Here is a 21010-nt window from a genome sequence, read left to right as displayed (position 1 = left end):
ATCCAATGAATGTTTTGGATCATTTTGGACCATTCAATCTGTTCAAATTTGTTTTAATTTAGATTGGTTTCAACCTAAATTTGGTCTATTGATACTTATATTCTTATCTTATATTAATGGACCAAACATTGGTTTAATCCAACCCAATCCAATATAAATTTATGGGTTTCTAGCCGTTGCCCTTAATATCAATAAAAATAATGTTTTTTATATAATAACTGAAATAAAATATATTTTTTTGAAAAATATCAAATAAGAGCATTTGTCTTCCTCCTCTAGCTTTTTGTTAACGTTTGCCGTTCATAACTTTAAGTGAAAGCGTCCAAACTTTGTGAAGTCTCTAAAACCATTTGACAAATGTCCTTATTTAATATTTTTCGAAAAAAGATTTCGTGATTATATAAAAATATTATTTTTATTGATATTAAGGACAAGAAGATGCCCTTAACGATAAGAAACCCTAAATTTATTATGGATGGATCAGGTCCAATCCAATTTAACGATATTTTGGACTGGATTGATCCAATCCGTCCCAATTGATTTTGGACTGGTCCAGTCTTAACCGAGAGAACCAGAGTGTCCCAGGGTCCAAACGACCAAACGTTGCCAGAGATAGATGACCACGACCAGCAGCAGCAGAGTCTAGGTTCTCCCGCGTCTTGTTTGATGTCACTTCGGATCAAGTCGAAGAATATCAACAATTTTACCCTAAATCTAGAAAGCCATATTCAGAAAATTTTACTGTTCAAGTTGGCGCCATTGGATCTTTCAGTGATTTTTGGTCGCTGGTCAATGCAAGAAGAGCCCTAATCTTCCTGCTCTTGAACAATCTGTGAATAACCGATCCCAGCATGACTGGGAGTAGCAGAAGACCTGCTCGGAGCAGGATAAAATCCTCAGCTGATGCCGATGGCGATAATTTTCTTAGTGATAGAAAGTCGAGTCCGAGAAGTAGAAAGGAGCGACATAGAGATCACAATTTGATTCGCATAATGGACGTTAATTTCAGAAGCCTTCTTATAGTTGGTATTTTGGCGCTGCTTCTGGTTGTCATTTTAGTAACTTATTATCTAATGAAACCCACTGAAGAAGTTCATAAACTCAGAGTTGTTACGCCGTTGCCTGCTCCAAGAATGATGGATCTTACACAGGTCAGGAAATTTCTACTCTTTCAGCATTCGGTATTCCAGGAATTTGGATTTCTAAAGTTTTGGCTGGCATGAACTTTTCAGTTCCAAGGTGAGCACAGGGAGAGCTTGTATTGGGGAACTTACCGGCCACATGTTTATCTTGGAATCCGTGCCAGGTACGGATTCGCCATTCCTTTCTCCATTGCTATATTTTCACTGGATTTCCAGTTCCGTTTAAGTCCTTTTGGACTCTTTCATCTACTTCTTTTTTATTGGATTCGACACTGTTCTCATCATTCACAACCTTGAACGAAATGTACAGTTTTTTTGCGCGCTAAATGCTCTCCATGCATCATTTTGATTTGCTGAAGTCCACGGTCTTTTAGTTGTGTTATACTAATTGGTAGTTCAACATATAGGACACCGCGGTCGTTAATTGCTGGATTGATGTGGATTGGTATAAAGGATGGAAGGTACTCCATGCGTCATGTGTGCCAAGATTCTGATGAACTTAGCACGTATGGATGGACACATCATAATGGACGGGATTATGGACATCAGGTGTTGATTGACCAAGATATGACATTGATGACAAGTTTCGTAAAATCGAAGGGGAATGGCAGTGGCTACGGAGGAGATTGGGCAATTCGAACAGATGTGCAAAACAATAAGTAAAATTTTAACCTGCCATGCTTATCATCGGTTGATGCACGTAGTATGTTTAGCATAATGTTCAGATATGCCTGATATCCTGTACCACCCTGAGTACTCGTGAAGTTAGCTCATCTATTATTATTTTTTTATTGTTAATGAATCATAATAATTTTATAAAGAAAGAAACAAAGAAAAACAAGAAATTCCCCTCACAAGGAGAAAGGCTCAGCTCTTAAGACATTCCCTTCCCCAAACAAACTTGAATATTCCTGTAAAATTTCTCCGGTTTGATTTCTGGTTGCACCTACCTATTCCAGATTCTCCAGTGCTTCCAATGGAGCAACCGTCAAAGTTAACTATGGTTACAATCCAAGGAAGGAGAAGATCATGATTGATGGATAACCTCTCCACGCTAACTGAAGATGCAGTGCTCTCCAAGATCTAATAACATGCTCCATTGTGAAATGTTTGAATAGCACATCTATTATTTTGTGAAGGGAATCCTAATTTTCTGTAAATACTGCAATACTATGGTTTAAGCCTCGTAAGATTTTTTGAAGTAAATTTGCTATGGTGGTGTATTTTGGACTGACAAGATGAGTTTTAGGAAAACTGCACAGTAGGTTTTCTGCATTATCTTGCATGATTGGTTACCCTTCATGGTTAATTTGCAGATCTGAAGTCGACCAGGAGATGTGGAGGACAGGTCATGTTTTCTTCTATTTGGCTGATGAAGGAGGCAATACTTTAAATATAGGTACAGGGGGTTTAGACATTCACGATGGCTCTCTTCTGGCATTTGGATCACGTGAGGACATTGGAGGTTGGGAACTCCATTTAGTCTCGAAGGTATGTTTTTGAATAACCTTGATAAGTGAATCAGTTATATCTTTCTAGCGTACCTTGGTACTCCATTATTTACAAGTGCCCTTGGACCTCTCAGGGTAGTTTTTCTAATTTGGTCCTTGTCCAGCCTATAAGGGCCTTACTAAGAGAGACCATGTTATGAAAACTTCTTCCTTTGTTATATACTGGTTGATTTATGAGTCTAACCACCATATTTTTGTCAACAAGAGGTACCGAAATAGACTATAGTGGACTAAGTATCTATATTTTTGGTGCCCAATGTTTGTGGAGTTTAGAGGGCTTCATTTCCCAGATTTTAAGTATGGATAAGAAAATTTGGGTTCTCTTTTGGATGCATATCTTACCTCCTATAAAGCTGATCTTATATAAAGTTAATCTCATACTCTGTCCAGCTATGCTTGTGAATTTTTCATACAGAATTTTCCCTCTTCTCATCAATTACTACCTATAAAAAGAAAAGAATAATAGTGAGTCAATATTTCACATATATTGCTAAATAAGTGCATCTGTTACAAGTGGTCATAAAACAAGCCAAACCATATGGGACTGAATTTTGGGCTACCAAGGAACAAGGTATCCACAGAATAAGCTGAAAAAGAAGGGTGTTCATTCAGTTGGTTCAGTTCTGTTAGAACTGAGAACCTAACTGACATTCGGTTTATGCATTCTAACAAACCAAACCAAACCGAATTTGTTGTCATAACTGAACTGAGTTATTGTTGCCATATATATATATATATATATATATATATAGGTTATTTCAGTTCGGTTCGGTTGTTTTTTGCCAAACCAAGCAAAAAACCATATAAACCGAACTGAATCTGCTTATTCGGTTTGGTAGCCGAATTTGGACACCCCTACAGACAAATAATGAGGATATAGAGATGGATGGTTAAAGACAATGAGGGATAAAGTTATTATGAGCACCTCCAAAAGGTGAAAAGAGGAGGGAAAACCAACTAAGATGATTTAATCATGTGCATTGAAGCCTATAAATGCACAATGAGTCATTTAGTTGGAAGTAATGAAAAAACCTTCAGGTCTGTGATTTAACAAAAGATGTGGCCCAGACAGGGTGGAACTGGAGCTCAGCATTTGTCCAGCCTAGGGATGCCAAAAGGTTAGGTTCCGAAGTAGCACTGACCCAAACCCAAAGTCTCCCACATATAGTGCACCTATACTATTTACACAAATGTTTCAATGCTGCAAGGTCAACAGGTTGGGTTAGGCATGGGTTTTCCTCAACCCAAAACCCATTTAAGGCTGACCCAACTCTAACCCATTAGGGTTAAGTACCCACTGACAGCCCTAGTTCAGCCAACCCAAGTTATTTGGTTAACTAGTTAAGTAATGTTAAGTGTCTAAATGCTTGCACTACTTTTTCATACATACCTTTGGATATATTTCACATAGCATTTTGCAGTGAAGACATATCTAGATTCCATCTTATTGTTGTTCTTGGTTGATTCTTACTCATGTTATTTGGGATGCTGAACTTTTTTTATCAATTATTTGGGATGTTGAACTTAATCAAACATTTTAAGTAATTTTCTTTTTCTTTTTTTACAGGACAATTTGGAAGTTCATTATTCTGGGTTCAGGACTCCTCACATGCACAATTTAACTGAGCTTGTCCAAGAAACCCTTGGAACCTATGTAGTGTCCAACTAGTTCATTTACTTTCTGTAGTAGGCCCATATTGTATCAATGTTTAAAAACCAGATATTCAATTATACAAATCTGCATGTTTGAATTGTTAATGATTAGTAATGAGATTTTTTTTCCTTAATGTTTTTTGTACTTCCTTTCCAGGCAAGAAGGGTGGGCCGTCTGCAGCTACCTGACACATCTGATGATTCCCCAAACATTTTAATCTTTCAGGCATGCGTGAAACATTTGATGTCTCTCCTTTATAACATATAGTTCTTCTTCAATACACTTATCTTTCCATTGTTGTTGCAATTCTTTATGTTTAACCCCTTCTTTTTCATTCTTATTTCAGATTTCTGCGCTTGTTCCTTTCAGAACAGATATTGCTTTTGTATCAGGAACTGATCTGAAGAACTCAAGAGTTGAAGAACGAATCAACAAGCTTACAGGTGCTACAGCTATGTCAATATTATTATTTATTGTCATGCAATGCACTGATGCAGAAACCCCTGATCCTTGTAGATTAAGTGCATGTATCTATTTTCTTTTTTTTTGACAGATACTGAATATATGTATTTGTTTATTTTATTTGTTCCAATGAAAATGGTAATAATGGTAAAATAAATTCAAAGAAATTTCTATTTTTCTCTTATGGTTTCCCTAGAAGGCTACTCTATTCGGACAATCCTAGAATGCCATAGAAATAATCCACTCTTCATTATCAATAATTTTGTATCTTTGCAGAATTTGGCTTACTGTGATCTTATTTTGTTATTTACTGTAACAAATTCCAAAGAAGTCTCTCTAAATTTCAGGAAATCTACTGACTGGTTTACTCAATGAGAAACAAAATGATTTTGAAGAAAGATACAGAAGGTGCTTTAATATGACAGATAAGGTATCCATCCTTAGCAACTTCTTTTCATTACGTTAGGTGCTTTTCCTGAAACATGATGCAAAACATTTCAGCCCATAAACCACCCTAAGATAATCTCTCTTTTATTTATTCTTTTGCTAGGAATTAGAATGTTGTACTATTCTCTATTTCACCGAACATAATTCTTTATGATATAAACATTTAATGATTTAGTTGTTACATGTCTCTGATTTATAATTTATTTGATTTGATATAATTTTCTGAAATTATTTTAGTAATAGATGATTAACATTGTGTAAGGAAAAAATTAATTTGGCAAAATAACCATGTCTATGTATAATGGATTCGAGATCTAAATTTATGAAAAAACAAAGAAATCAGTAGTGAATTCCTTTTTCCTTTGGAATGAACTTTTTTTGGGATTAATTTCAACAAATATTGAGGAGATTTGAACCATGGACTTGTCAGAAAAAGAAAAAAGAAAATTTGAACCATGGTTAATGCTTATTTATCCAAAGAAGTTGCTTTAGTGTTCCACATGGAAGTGGGTGAAGTCCCTTTGACCCTTTACTTGGGGGTGGGGTCTTCTCTGACTAAAAAAGGAGAAAAAACAACTCTTCACTGGGGCCAAAGATCAGCAAGTTGTGTGGCTGATGCTGTGGCCAAACAAGGGGTAAATTGGACAGTTTTTTGGGAATGTCATTGGACTTGGCAATGTCAACAGTAAAGATAGGCTTAGGTGGTGATGTGGTGTATGCAAGCTTACTTTAAGGGATGCTTGGCATGCTTGTATTTACTCATTTTTTATCACTCAATAAAAGTTAATTGTTACCAACAAAATACCATGCCCACCTGACTGGCTAAGGACATATACTGTGGAGAACAAGGCATTGGGTTTGATTGTTAGCACCTTTGAGTTGTTGATCTTTGTAATTCAGTTTATGCCATCTCCACAGCTGCCCTTTTCCTCGATCAGCCACCCACCCGCGCACACTCAATGAGAGGGGAGTCCAATATCTGGTATATCCATAGTGACAAGACTAAAACAGGCTATGATACTTAGATAATCTGATATGACAACATTTTACCCCAACCTACCTTAACCATCAGCTACAAGGTTCAATTCTACGTGGGATGCATCTAATCTTAACGGTGGTAGAGCCAAAGATCTCAGTTTGTTAAGATAGTGGCATCTGCCTATCCTCCTACTGCACTTGGTTGCATTGGCCAAATCCCTTACAATTGAAAAGGAGAGAGTACTCTGTTGGCAATTTAAGCTCCTATGAGAAGGACTACCACCTAAGTCTTTGTGGAATAGACATCCCCAATTGAAAATCCAAAGCATCCTGGCACCCTTACTCCTTAGTAATTAAGATCTTATCAATTTGAATCAGTCTTATGTTACCAAGAGAACTACCAGATAGAGAGGTCAAGTTGTCAAATGCTGAATTGCTGATTTCAAATTCAACCATCCCTATAAAGAGGATCATGTTCTTGTTGGAGTGGGAATTAACAAGAGGACTATGAAGACAAAAACAGCTTTGAAGAGAAGAAAAGAGATTGTTGTTTCAACTGACGAAAGTCTGAAGTGATTTTGTTTTTGCTTGGTAGGGGATGGAGAGTTTTGGGCTGTCTGTTTGTTAGGTGATCACAGTATTATGAGAGGGGGTCAGGAAGGAGGTCAGACATGGGCAAATTTGGGCTTTAGTGTGTGGTTCGAGAGCTTTGTCTAGGTCGTCAAGTTGTGGAAATTTTGGGGTGGCAGGATTTTTTCTTCTTTTTGGGGTTGATGCCTTATCACCCATTGTAATTTCCTTTCTTGCCTCTTTCTAATAAAATTTTTCTTTATTTATCTTAAAAAAAAATAAATAAATAAAGAGGATCATGTTCTCTGTCTGCATGAATGTGTATCTGCATTCTTCTCTGTATTGTCAGCAAGTAAGAAGGCTTGTTAAAGTTGCAGGACTTCAAATGGTGAAATTCTGGTTATATCTGTATTGCATGCTACTCTATTTTCTATATTCTTAGCTGCAATTTTTCTCTTCTATCTCTCTCTGTCTCTATATATATAGAGTTGTATAAAAGCAATGAATCCAGTTTATTATTGAACCATTTTCTACTTTGAATGAATTAATCTAAAGTCATCGTATTGAATGTTCAGGTTGATTCTGAATCAATTATTGTTGGTAGGGCTGCTATTGGAAATCTGTTGGGTGGAATTGGCTACTTCTATGGCCAGTCAAAAATTGCCATTCCAAGAGATTCAAATGTAAGTTGTGAAATTCTGTAATTTCATTTATCATTAAGTTGGAGCTGCATACCACTGTTTACTGCCTAACCTGCCTAACCATATATGTGGAAGCTGCATTTTTTGGAATCCCTTAGAAACAAAACTGCTCCCACTTGTTAGAAACTTTTATTGCCTTATTCCTTGAATAAGGGTCTGACACAGGAAGCTTGATGGTTCAATTTTAGTTGTATGTAAAAGAAGTTATTATATGCAGAACTGCCAATTTTCTGAATAAGTGATTATGACTCTGATTTGTAAGTTTAAGTTATTACCTAAAACAGATCTGTTGGAGACATTTAAAGTTATTTTGGAACCTAGCCGTCAACTCATTAGTACACGCATATAGCTAGACAAAGGGCTTTTGCCATCTGAATTTCTTCTCTTTTTATCTGGATTAGCTATTATATCATGCAATGGTGGTGGTGTTGCTACTATTAGATTGTTATCCTGATGCATTCTTGCTTCATTGTGTGGTTTAAACCAAACCAAATAGTTGGGATGAGGTTTCGTTGAAGCAACCTCATCTGCTTTGTAATCATCATCTACCTTGATAAATCAGATTGAGTGTTTGCTTTTGCAGATTAAAAATGGTCATAACTTTGTTCCATATTGGCCAGCAGAACTTTATACAGCTGTTCCAAGCAGATCATTCTTCCCAAGGGGGTTCTTATGGGATGAAGGTTTCCATCAGTTAATGATCTGGTTAGTCACCTCCCATTCTCAGAATTTATTGAAATGGTGTTTTATTCCTTCATCTTCAAGTGCTTACTTTTTTAGTTTGGGAGTTCTACAGTGACATCATTTATCTCATTGATTTATTTTGTGCACTTATGAGAATTTTTACCTTGGAAAGGCGTTGGGATATCCGAATTTGCTTGGACATCATTGGACATTGGTTAGATCTAATGAATATTGATGGATGGATACCCCGTGAACAAATTTTGGGTGCTGAAGCTCTAAGGTGATTTACATAATCTTGCAATAAGATTTGTATACTGTGTAGTACAATAGAAGGTAAAATCAGACCTTTACTCATCAATGAACTTGACTATGAAGGCTTTTTTGGAATATTTGCAGTAAAGTTCCAGAGGAATTTGTTCTTCAGTATCCCACAAATGGAAATCCACCAACTTTATTTCTGGTTTTGCATGGTAAGCTTGTTCGTCTTTTACTTTCTTTTAGGAAAATCTTTCACTATTTTTCTAGTTTAAAGAATTTAGTATATAATTTTCTGTGATAATTTAAATGGAAAGGAGAATGGTCTTCTCAATCATTGTGGGGGAAGAGGAGATGAAAATTTAAGTTCAGGGAAGCTATTAAGACAATTTTGATGAAGGAAAAGAGAAAGAAAGGCAGTCTGATTTGTCTCACTTTTTCACTTGGATGTGGTCTGGATTGGAGATTATGCTAACTGGTTCCTGTTATTTAAGCTGAGTTGTTATTAAGCTCCAAATTTTAAATTGGAGTATGACATGCACCACATCCTACCTAGTATATAGTGAATTCCTATTTGCATCTTGTCTAGAAAGTAAAATGTTAGCATCATCTGATGATTTAGATATAAGATGCACTTATCTAGCAATTATTTATTATTTACAGGTTAAAAAAGGACCACAAGAGAATCTGTATGAGAAATCAATACAGAATGATAACTTTTTTATTGTCACTTGTAAGAAGAACCAGAGGGAGAAAAGAGGAGCTGCCTACCTGGATACTTGTACATGCCTAGAGAACAGGCCTCACATGATATGTACACGAGACAACAATGGTTACTGCATGGAGATACTTACAACATTAATGCTTTTAAATATTTTAGTCTGTTTTAATAAATCATACTATTAAAATCTTTATATGTTAGATTTAATTAAATTTGGCTAGATATATGTATTGGGAATTGAGAATTGAGAATCATGTATTAAATGGTATACCTGTGCCCATGTTGATTCTAGGATTTTAAGAAACTGTAAGCTGAATCTCTGTTTCTCTTATCCATGTCTGTATGGCATCTGTGTATCTGGGCACCATAGAAGAGAAGGCGTGTTCAAGGTTTTTAATGACATTGGAGCCATGGAAAGATATTTGATGCAAGAAAAGGGCAATAGATTTAAGAGAGGAAGAAAACAGAAGCTTGATGACTGGGACTGAGCCTTTACCTATGGTTTGATGCTGCATAATGAACCAGAGAATTCATGAATCTGCTGTCAGAATTAAGTGCTAATGCCACTTCCATTAGTTGAACTGGGGAACTGGTAGGTTTTAGAGTTACTAATTTGGTTGGTGGTATGCATAAGCTAATGGTATGGTATTGGTGTCCTGATTGAAGAAGATGCTGTAATCAATTGTCTCCTTCCCCAAGGATTCCAATCATTAATTCTTTAAGGAATAATTGTATTAATCTATCAAAGAAATATGCACATAGGCATGATCTATTTATGAATTTCACCCCTTCAAAAATCTCTTCAAGCAAGTTGCCAAACCAGAAAGTTGTCTTTCTACCTTTCCTTATAGTATGATAAACCAAGCAGCTTTTATCATCAAAGTTTCTTTTGTTCCTTCTGTAATGTGGAAAGCAACAAAGGCAGCAATCTGTTGGGTAATATGGGAAGAGAGAAACAACAGAATCTTCCTGGAAAAAAGTAGAACAGTAGAGGAAGTGATTGGTAATATCAAAGTGAAAGTAGCCCATTGGGTAAAACTCTTGGACTGCTTTCAAGTCTTCTCATTTGAAAATATTCTAAGAACATGGTCCGAAGTAGCACAATCTTCGAGGGTAAGAGATAAAATAAGGCCGGAGTGGAAAGCACCTGAAGGCAATGAAGTAAAGCTGAATTTTGACGGGTGTTCATATGGAAATCCAGGCATCTCAGGAATAGGAGGAGTATTAAGAAACCATGACAGGAGGATATTAGGTATGTTCTCAGGGCCGATTGGCAACGGAAACTCGCTGAAGGCTGAGCTACTGGCACTATTACAAGGGTTAAAGCTAGCCAAACAACTAGGATGCAGACATGTTGAAGTGGAAGGGGATTCAAAAGTAGTAATTTCATGGGCAACAAATAGCAGCCACACCCCATGGACGTTTAAACATGTGATTAGGGAAGTGGAGAAGATTGCCAAGGAGGTTGAGGCTGAATTTAAATGGGTCCATAGAAGTGCAAATGGGCTAGCTGATGGATTAGCAAAACAAGGGGCATTGATACAACAATTACTTTGGGCTACATTGTAATGAGGGATAAATAGAGCGAGGAAAAGGGATCAACAGTCCTATCATCAAATTGTATAAATTGTTTATAATCTGAATCTGAATTTTAATAAAACACATATTTACTGATAAAAAACTCTAGCACATAGCAAGACGAAGGAGATTTCATATAACACACTATCTCCTACTAAAACCTTTTGTAACCATCTGATGATCAATTCCTATTGGTCTCTAGAGATAAGCCATGGCCATCTGAACAGCTCCACAAATTGGTGTAACAGACCATGCAAAACCAGAAGTGAGAATTAAAGAGTGGATTGGTTCAAGATTTGAACAGTTAATTAGGAGTACTATGCAACATAGATTTGGAAAATTTTTATGCTTATGACCATGGTAATTGGCCCCATCTCAATTGTCCTTTGCACAAAGTGGATTTTAACATTAAGATGGAGAAATTGAATTATTGTGTGCATTTCTATGGCTTCTTTCTGAATTCTTCCAAATGGATCTATGACTGAGCTTGTCAGGAAATAAAGGGCTATATGTCATCACCTTGCTTCCTGCTTTTTCCATTATAATGGAAATATCCAAATTAAACTTACTCAATAAGCAGAATGAGGGAATCAGGTTCCAGTTTTTGGGTTCAGAGGCAGGTTATACCAGCGTCAAGATTTTTTTTTGAGCCCCAAACGTTACTCCCGGTGGAGGGGTGACCACTGAATTTTTTTATTACTAACCATTATCAAAAGGAAATAAGGATATAGGGGAGACATAGCCCGCCTTGCCCAAACCCAAGAACATAAAAGCTCTCACTCAAAAGGCCTGACCACCCAAAAATAAACACAATCAGAAGCAAAATAAACCTGAAAGATCTAATTAAACCAAAGAGTTGGAAGCTGAAGTTGATCCACAAGAAATTTTATTGAAGACAGGGTGAATATGTAGAATGTACAAAAGGAATAAGGATCTCAAGAGAGGAAAATAACAATCACTACCACCACAAATACAAGTTTTAAGAAGGAAAAAGTTTCCTTCTACAAGGAATCTCTCACCCCCCCACCCACCTTGATAAGATCATCACCTTGCTTGTTTTCTTCTCACTTGTAGTTTGCAAATGATACCATCGTTATCTATAAATTGATCCTAAAGAGTTGGGATAAGGCTTTGTTCCATTTACTGCCTTTTTTCATTAGCCACTGATGAACATCCATTCCTGTTTAAGATAAACTTATATCAGAATTCGGTGGGAGAGATGGTGGACTAAAAGTGCTTGCAGGGGCACTGGGATATGAGTTGAGATGATTCTTAGTGCTATTGATCCTATTATGAAGAATGATTTTTGAAGGTTTCTGCATTAATAGACAATTCCTAAGCTCAAGAATATTTTAAAGATTGGATACCCCTGGAAGAAGGTTTTATCAAGCTAAATTTTGATGTGCAGCAGTCTTGGAAATCCAAGGCCAGCTGGCATAGGAGTTTTCAGAAATACTGAAGGACACATTCTTGCTGTATTTTCAGGTCCTGTTGGAGAAAGGGATTCGATGTATGCTGAGTTCCAAGAAGTCTTGCAAGGAGTACAAATTGCTAGAGACCTAAACTATGACAGATTGGGAATTGAAAGACTCTAAACTGATAGTAGAGTGGCTGAAGGAACCAGAAACAATGATTTGGAAATATAGGGAATCAATGAAAAGACTTAAATGGTTAATTAGAGACATGGCAATTATCATCCAATGGGAAAGGAGGTCAGCAAATGGGATAGCTGATTTTTTGGCAAAACAGGGGGTGCATAAGGCTGAACTATTTTTGGCTCAATTGTAATTCTGATTCTGTAATGAGGGCCACACCTCACGCCTCTGTTTAGATGCTGTTATTGTAATACCTTTTATTGTCTTTAATAAAAATCATCATTTATTTATAAAAAAAGATATTTTAAAGATTATCAATAAGAAAAGGATGTTTTGAAGATTAACTGTCTTCAAAGAAGACTTTTGGTATTCAATCTTAGGAGGGATCCAGGGTATTCCTACTTTTATTGATTTTGTATTTACCTGGGAGTTAGGAATCAGTAATGGATTAGGTGAAATTGATCTGTGTATTATGTTGTATACCTGACAACTCTTTTTTTTTTTTTTTCGGATTGTCATTTTGTCCTTAATGAAACTCACCTTATCAAAAGAAAAATAAATGAATCAATAAAAATAGAATGGATGGAGAGACAATTACTGACTTGCATGGAGAAGGGATTTTTATAGAATTGGAATGTGGAACAGCACTTAATTCTATCAAATTCTAAGTCTTATACTCGTACAATAGCTATTTGGGTTTGGCTATACAAATGTTTGCTTCACTGTTCCACTATCTAGGGCTATTATCATCTATTAAAAATATGCTATTTTATACAGTATCTAACTTCTCTGGGTTTCATTTGCTTATTACTTTTTCCTTTTGTGTCATGTTTGTTTCTGTATTCTGTATATATCATCCTGTTGAAATAACATTTGCCTAATTTTATTTTGAAATTGCTCCTTCAGATCTAGTTCATGGCATAAAACAAAATAAGTTTACTACAACTGAAAGCATTGAGATATCTTCATTCCTGGAAAGGGCTTTTGTTCGCCTTGAAGCATGGTTCCAGTGGTTCAATACTACACAATCAGGTAAGATATCCAATTTCTAATAATGCACATTGCAGTTTTACTTGGTAGTTCTATCCTTCAAGACATCTAGAAGGATATTGATTAGTTAAAACTGGCATATTTATCTTGCTTTAGAAGTAGGGAGCTGCAATAGACTTGTTTGACATTTCTCATGAGAACAAGTTTCTAAATGTGTTACAGAGATTTTTGATTGTGTTAAGAATGAAAAATTTATACTTAAGACATCTTAGTAGGTTATTGTATTAACTTTTTTCTCTATTAAAATTCCAAAAATCTGTTGGTTACAGCTACACTATACTGTATGGTGTATATTTACAGTTCAATATTTCATTTTCTAGGAAAGGATGCTAGCAGTTATTACTGGCATGGAAGAGACAAGGCAACAACTCGTGAACTAAACCCAAAGGTTCAAATTACAACTTTGTGATCACCTGCAGTTATTGATGTTGATTTTTCTAATTTGCTTTTACAGGAATGAGATTGTTATTTCTTAATTTCTCTTTCATGTAGTCTTAATGAACTTTAGAAATTGAGAACTCAGCAAGTTCAGATCAAGTTGGCTATAGACACAACTAAGTACTCAGAAATCAAAATGTGCTTTTCAAAGTTCATGTAATATTAGTAAAATTACCTCTAAAAATGATTGATCTAATTCTAAATCATGTTTCATGGAAAAAGTGGTTGTATTTTACTACGATTCAAAATCACATGTATGCAAGCATTTCATTAAAAGTTTATAGCTATTTGCTAGTCCACAGAACAAAATTTGACAAAAAGAAGGCAACATGTTTGTGACTGAACATTTACTTCTTATAATCATGTAATTTGGTTTGTGAACAAGTTTACTCTTTTGATCTACCATACCAACCATGCAAGTTCCAGGAACCTACTAGCATGGCATAGCTTAAATTTGAAAGAAGCAGAAAGTATTTTGACGAAGGAGTTAATTTTTCCCAGGCAGTGTGCAATCAAAACCAGTCTTTAAAAACCCATCCTGGAGCTTGAACCATTTCCCCTTCTGGGTCAACAGGTCAGCAGTTCAACCATCTCAGTCAACCTATGATGTCATCAACATAAAATTTCAAAAAAAAAAAAGAACCCAATAACCCATTGAACAGGTCAACCACATGGGTTGTGGTGATTGACCGAGTAAATGTTTTTTTTTTGGTCGAAAAAAAGTGGGTTAGAGGTTGAGCCACCTAGTATTGTGACAGGTTCACTGCTCTGACTGGCTGGATCAATAATGGGTTGAAAACATTGATCAAAACATGTTATGTGGTTCGTAATTCAGTCTTTTCTTGGAGAGATCCTTTTCCATTTGAATAATTTTCTGAATGTCATGATTTTGGCACAGGAAGCTTATTTCATTTACTATTTAGCAGGAACACTCAACTAAGAGGTGATTTGAGTAAATTACATTGGATATTAAGTGAAAAGTGGCCATCGATGGTAAATATGGAGTCACTGTTTTCAACTCAGATGACCAGGGGAAAATCATGTGAAGCTGTTTGAGAGTTGCAATCGTTTAGTCTATCTGGGACCAATAATATTAAGTGAAAAGCTGTTTTCAACTTGATGGTTGTTCTTTGAGCAATTTGTGTAACTTGGATTATCTGAACGCAATGGCTGTATAGCAGGCTGTGGAACCAATGATAACGACCCACGGCAGTCATAAAATACATGGGGCCCACAACCATTCAATCACTCACTGTTGATCCCATGTATTTTATGGCTGGTGGGGGGTGTTATCATTGGTTCCACATTCCACTAAACAGATAATGCATTCAGCTAATCCGATCTCCAATCGGGGCTTTCAGATTCAGGTATTGAAGGGGTGTACAAGAACCATTAGGGTGAGATTCTTAATGTGTATTCTGTCCCAGTCAATTTTGGCAATTATTCTCATAGGATTCTTGGTTTCTTTTGAGGAATTTACAATTGATTTATTCCATGGATATATAATAGTGGACATAGGAGGGGTGCTGACAGGCAGTGGTGATAGATGGGACGGGCAGGGTGCTATTAAGTATCAATTTTGTACTAGAGAGGCTAGATCAGTGGTGGCCAGAGTGAACATTTCATTCTATTGGATTAGGAGGCCTGCCTAGGCTAGCTGTCTAGCTGATTTTTTGGCTAAGACTGAGGTAGGAAGAATTGAATTGTGTTATGGCCCATCTCATCCTTATTTGCATGCATCCCTGGAGTGTATGGTGAGGCTATTTTGGGTCTGCCTAGGGTTTCTTTTTCATTTTCCCTTTATTCTTATATATTTTAGTCTATTTTTATCTTAATGTGAATAGTGGAATTCAATTGATCTTATTACTGATCTACCAAAAACAAAAGTTGGATAAGAATAGGGAAGGTCTTTTTGTTTGGAAGTAACAATGAATCCTGGTAACTTGTAGGAGTTCTTCCCCTGCTTTGTACATCTTCTCATGTGCCTCTTCTTCCTTCAATGAATCCTGGTTAAAGTTTCTCAACAAAAGAAAGGAACAGTGAACATGCCACCACCCACTTTAGTCAGGGAACAGTCTCAAGGACATGGTTCAAAGTATCGATATGATATGCCCGATACGGGGTGTATCGTATCGTATCTTTTGAAAAAGATATGGTCCGAAACGCCTGTTTCCAGGTGTTTCGGATCCCCAATTTTTTTAATAATAAAAAACATGCTAAAAGCTTCCCAAAAAAACAAAATGTGAAAAAAAAACTAAAAAAAAATAATGTTTCGGCCGTTTCTAAGTACCGATACGATACGACCGAAATTTGTATCGTATCGATACTTTGAACCTTGCTCAAGGATGGCAAATAATTATAGTTTGATGGTAATCTCATTGGAAACCACAGACCTGCTGAGATAGATAGGTTCTTTCATAAAGCTGCTGGTTTGGTAACTCCATAGAAGTGGAAGTGAGGTCTACACGTGGGATTATGTACCAAAAGGCAATTTCAGATTTCTTTATTGGAAACAAAGGGTAACTTAAAGAATGCAATTTCCTAGTCCCAAATGGTGGGCAAGTGGCCCTGGGACTAGTTCATTTTTTAAATGTAATAAGAGAAATTATGACTCAGTTGAATGTTCAAGATAGATGGACCCCAAAAGAATTAAATATCAATGCTTACGTTGTTGCCAAAACAGGGGAGTTGAGGGTTTTTTTTAGATAGTAATAACACCTTACGTGGATAGTTTTCCTTTTAGGAATGAGCTGTTTTCTCTATACCATGTGAAAAATCTCTTATGTTCAACCTTTTTTGCTTTATAATATAAAACAGTTGCTCTTTCTCCAAAAAAATGAAAAATGAAAAAAATGATTTCCAATTATGTTTTAGGTCTGATTTCCTTTATTGCACTGGGAGCTTGAGGAGTGTTCCTTAGCTTAGCAAATTTCTTCTTTGGAGAGTGATGCAAGATCGTAGAAAGGATGCAGCAAGGGTCAGTTTTATAGTTAAGGTATTTTAATGATATCATTTCAAACCTAGTGGAGGTTTTTGACATTAAAGGGATTTAGGGCAGTCTGGTTCCCTCTTGGGTGGAAGCATTAAAATGGTTGATGGCCTTGGATAGAATTCTCATGATTGGAGGAGGAGATTCCAGAAGACAATCTCATTTGTGATAATTGCAAAGAATATGTCAGGCATTTTTTCATTACCTGCAGGATGGTGGACTTTATGAAGGCTTGTAATCTGAAAAGGAATAGTAACACTTTATGTACTAATATTGGAATCATGATTTTCGCCTAGGTTTTTGTGCTTCCAGAATTTTCGGAGGTAGACAGATCATCCTTTCGGTTCAAGTTTTTGGGATGCTATCTCACCACCCTATATGGTGTTGGACTTCGCTTTTTTAATGTGTGGTCACCTTGACAGTTTTAGCAGTATATCTATTGTATTTATCAACCTTTAATGCTAATAAATATTGTTGTTAGATTAGTTTGAAACTGTTGCTGAGGAATTGGATAATCCTTGCATACTTGCATTCTCTCGATTCTTGCCATAGCCTTTGAAATTTCTTGACCCTCATATACTTTTTGACAAGATTTAATCCCTAGTACTTCGTTATTATTAAGTTTAGCTGATTAGAACTGTTTTTTTTTTACATAATTTATCTAGTTGTATCAATGATTATACATACAATAATAGATCAATAAAAAACAAAAGATTATGCAATAATAGTTATTTGTGGCATTGCCAGACACTGACTTCTGGGTTGGATGATTATCCACGTGCATCACACCCAAGTGATGAAGAACGGCACCTGGATCTAAGATGTTGGATGTTTCTTGCAGCAGATTGCATGAATTCCATTGCAGAGATTCTTAAAAGGAAAAATGACCCAACAAAGGTATAACACAAGAAAATATGAATTTATCTTTCATGATTCATCTGTTAGATTTATGGGCCTTGAACTTGAATCGTTTTGCAGGATTACCATGCTACAGCTAAATTGCTCTCAAATTTTGAGGTTCTGAATAAGGTACTTAAAAAACTATCATGATTATGCTGTTCAGGTTCAATGCAATGTTCAGATTTTTTTCCCTTCCAAAGAATGCATAGGGAGTATTAAATGGCTTTTGAGGGAAACTTAAAGAAATAGAAACTACCCCCCCCCCCCCCCCACAACTGTGTTTTGATTCCTGGTATGTTTAGTACTTTAGCTGCCTTTGCAGATGCACTTCGATGATGCTTATGGGGCTTATTTTGATTTTGGCAATCATACTGAAAAGGTATTGGTTATTGCTTCTTGATTTTGCTAAAATGTATAACAATTGTTTGATTCATTGATTTTGCTAAAATAGGAATATTAAGGTTAAATGCATATTAACTTATCAATGATATTTACCACTTACTACATCCTTAATGATTTTAGGTTCGCTTGAGGTGGCAAGAAACCAAGCAACCAGGTAGCAATTATGCAAGTCGAGAGTTTGTCCGGGAGGTTCTAGAAACACCAAAGTTGAGATTTGTTCCTCATATTGGTTATGTCAATCTCTTTCCCTTTATGATGAGGATCATCCCACCTGTAAGGCTCATGCAAGATTCTCTGGCATCTTGGATGAAAATAAAATATTTCTAAGCTTTCATTTCCTGGTGTATCTGAGTTGTGTTTCTTTGGCCTTTTACTTCCCTTGTTCCTGTCTTGCAAGGGACTTCACCCTTTGTATTATCATATAGGAATCGTGGATCCTGGGAAAACAGCTGGACCTGATTTCGAACAGGAGCACATTGTGGACAGACTATGGACTACGCTCTCTGTCGAAAACAAGGTGATCTTAACCCCCTTTATTTGTTAAAAAAAAAGACAACTAAATAGCTCTTTGTTTATGTCACATTTATCTTTTGAACCTGCTGATCTGAAGCATTGGGAAATCCTGAGTATTATATGCCATGTCTGCCACAGCTCACTGTACATGAAACGCAATACGGAGCATGATCCACCTTATTGGAGAGGCCCCATTTGGATGAACATGAATTACATGATCCTGTCGTCACTCCACCACTATTCTCTAGGTACTTGAAAATAAATAAATAAATACAGCATAGAAAGAAATCATCTTGATTCCAAGGTTTTGAGGTTCTTGTTCATCCATTTTATATTTTGGGACTGCAGAAGATGGGCCACATAGAACCAGAGCTGAGGCCATCTACAAGGAATTACGGGAAACCTTGATTAGGTAAAACTTGCAATTTTTTGTTAAACTTACTCTCAAGGCCTGGAGGTTTGCCCAGTTTAGTGACCATACTTTTCTTTGGCTGGCAGAAACGTCGTCCGTAATTATTTTGAGACAGGGTATTTGTGGGAACAATACGACCAAAAGAACAAGGGGAAGGGGAAAGGTGCACGCCCTTTTACTGGTTGGACTTCGCTTGTTGTTCTGATCATGGCAGAAGTTTTCAGCGAAACCTAAGCCGTTGGCTTTGCTCTAACTTTCAATTTAATTGTGTGGATTTACATCAATCACATTGTTTACTGTAAAGTGTAGACCATCAATTAGCCCTGTTGCTGCCAGGTCGTTGGACGAATGAAAAGTAAAGCAGCAGATGGGCTATATGAATTATGATGTATAAACCTAAAATATAAGGAGATGAGGATTGAACTGTCGGATCAGATGTAGCAAAATAAATCACTAAGTAGGTTTTACTGGTGGTCATGTCCTTGTAGTTTTCTCAAGAAGTGAACCCCATAAGGAGTTGTCAGCTAAAAGCAAGAATTTATTATTTGTTTTAATATACCCACTAAGGGGCAGTTTGACAACATGGTTGGCTTTGCTTTTGAAAACAAAAAACAAAAACAACTGCTACATAAGCAAAAACACCAAGAACAAAAGCAACCATGTTGTTGAACACCCCTTAAAATAGCAAATTGTTTCCAGATCCAAGGCTCATGACAAAGAATTTGGAATCTTCTTCCATTACTTTGTACAAAGGGAGAAATGTATATAATGCAGTATCGCGTTATCAATCAAGTATCTAAACCAACAAAGTTACAACACATGCAATGATCTGAAAGACTATTTAGTGATGCCAACTAGTATTTTTAACTAATGTCAACCCGGATGATCGGACCATTTGACCTGCCACCTGGCCACATTTCTTGGTCATTTTCATCGTACAAAAAAATTGTTAGACTTTGATCAAACAACCTAGTGGCATGACTAGTTAAACCGTTAATCATTGGGTCATGGATCATTTTTTATTTTTTATTCTTTATCATATTTGTATCCAATAATTTGCATTTACCACGCTTATTTTTGTCTGAATATGTCCAATTTTTACATATTTTTTTATATTTTATTTTATGAATAATATTATGGATTGACCAAGCCACCACCCAGCCAGATGGAAAAGTGATTCCATTTCTCGATTGGTTTTTAGAATACTGGTGCCAATAGGCTGGAGTTTGGATGGGGCTGCATGGACCGAACTCCAATATGATTTAATCACAGCCAATGAGCTCAACTCAAACACGATCCTATAGGGTTGAGGTTAATACAGGAAAGATTTCAACTTGCACCCCTACATACAGGTTTGGCATTCAACCCAACCCATTGACATCCCTAGTCGGGGTAACAATCAGGACAGCCCAAGTACCATCTCAAATTGCTTTCCTAGTCCATCTTTACCCCTTCCAAATGGGACTCCCAATTCTCTATTTATATTTAGTTACTATTTTCTTCAATGGAAAACGTCATTTTAGCTTAAACATATTTAATATTTTATATAGTTGTTTTATAAAATAAAGAGAATTTAGGACAGTGTTTTTAAGTATTCTATTAGCAAATTGGCTTGCAGTTCCATTACCAAAAGGAAACTTATACCATTTTTATCTAAATATTGAATTTAACCAGAAACCTACAAGAGGAATTCAATATTATATTTAGAAAATTAATTGAACCATAAATCATTTAAATAAATAAGAAAAGAGTAATTTGGAGATTTAAAAAAAAAATTAAACAACTGAATAAAAATCTTTTTTTAAGTTAACCAACAGAACTCTAATAGAGGGGTGTTTCTTTTAAAGAAAATTTATTAAGAGGTCTTTATTGCAACTAAGGCTGCGTTTGTTTGAAATACAAGCGGGGTATTTATATACTCCGATTTGGGTTTGTGAGCCTTTGTTTGCCATACAAAAGTGAATCGATTAAGATTAAGAGGGGAAAAATATTTTTTTCTGACATTCCT

The 21010-nt window shown here is 36.1% G+C and overlaps 1 protein-coding gene across 2 annotated transcripts; it reads left to right on the top strand.

Moving 5' to 3' along the window:
* Positions 1-482: 482 nt before the first annotated feature.
* Positions 483-19479, top strand: LOC104591694 (mannosyl-oligosaccharide glucosidase GCS1). Of its 2 annotated transcripts, none has more exons than XR_734296.3 (22): positions 483-1151; positions 1233-1306; positions 1550-1801; positions 2459-2633; positions 4221-4307; positions 4464-4532; positions 4654-4750; positions 5117-5199; positions 7340-7447; positions 8049-8170; positions 8322-8429; positions 8546-8619; positions 13205-13330; positions 13669-13736; positions 17523-17672; positions 17754-17804; positions 17998-18054; positions 18198-18283; positions 18503-18594; positions 18729-18838; positions 18939-19002; positions 19089-19479. XR_734296.3 is itself a non-coding variant. In XM_010250662.3 (22 exons), the coding sequence occupies exons 1-22, from the start codon at positions 852-854 to the stop codon at positions 19234-19236; spliced, it is 2568 nt and encodes an 855-aa protein (XP_010248964.1). In that variant the 5' UTR covers positions 483-851; the 3' UTR covers positions 19237-19479. The 2 variants fall into 2 exon arrangements, 1 of the variants encoding a protein (XP_010248964.1); XM_010250662.3 differs by having other exon boundaries at positions 18198-18350.
* The last annotated feature ends 1531 nt before the right edge of the window (positions 19480-21010 follow it).

Source organism: Nelumbo nucifera, chromosome 4 (genome assembly GCF_055504915.1).
Source record: "Nelumbo nucifera cultivar China Antique chromosome 4, China Antique-T2T, whole genome shotgun sequence".
Taxonomy (NCBI): domain Eukaryota; kingdom Viridiplantae; phylum Streptophyta; class Magnoliopsida; order Proteales; family Nelumbonaceae; genus Nelumbo; species Nelumbo nucifera.
This window is presented reverse-complemented; position numbering and strand designations above follow the sequence as displayed.

What these genes read in the sequence shown, in the direction of transcription:
- LOC104591694 (XM_010250662.3), top strand. Translation starts at nt 852, where the DNA reads ATGACTGGGAGTAGCAGAAGACCTGCTCGGAGCAGGATAAAATCCTCA. An exon ending in ACAGATGTGCAAAACAATAA is followed by an intron (nt 1,802 to 2,458) that starts GTAAAATTTTAA and finishes GTTAATTTGCAG; the next exon opens with ATCTGAAGTCGACCAGGAGA. An exon ending in CGCTCTCTGTCGAAAACAAG is followed by an intron (nt 18,595 to 18,728) that starts GTGATCTTAACC and finishes TGTCTGCCACAG; the next exon opens with CTCACTGTACATGAAACGCA.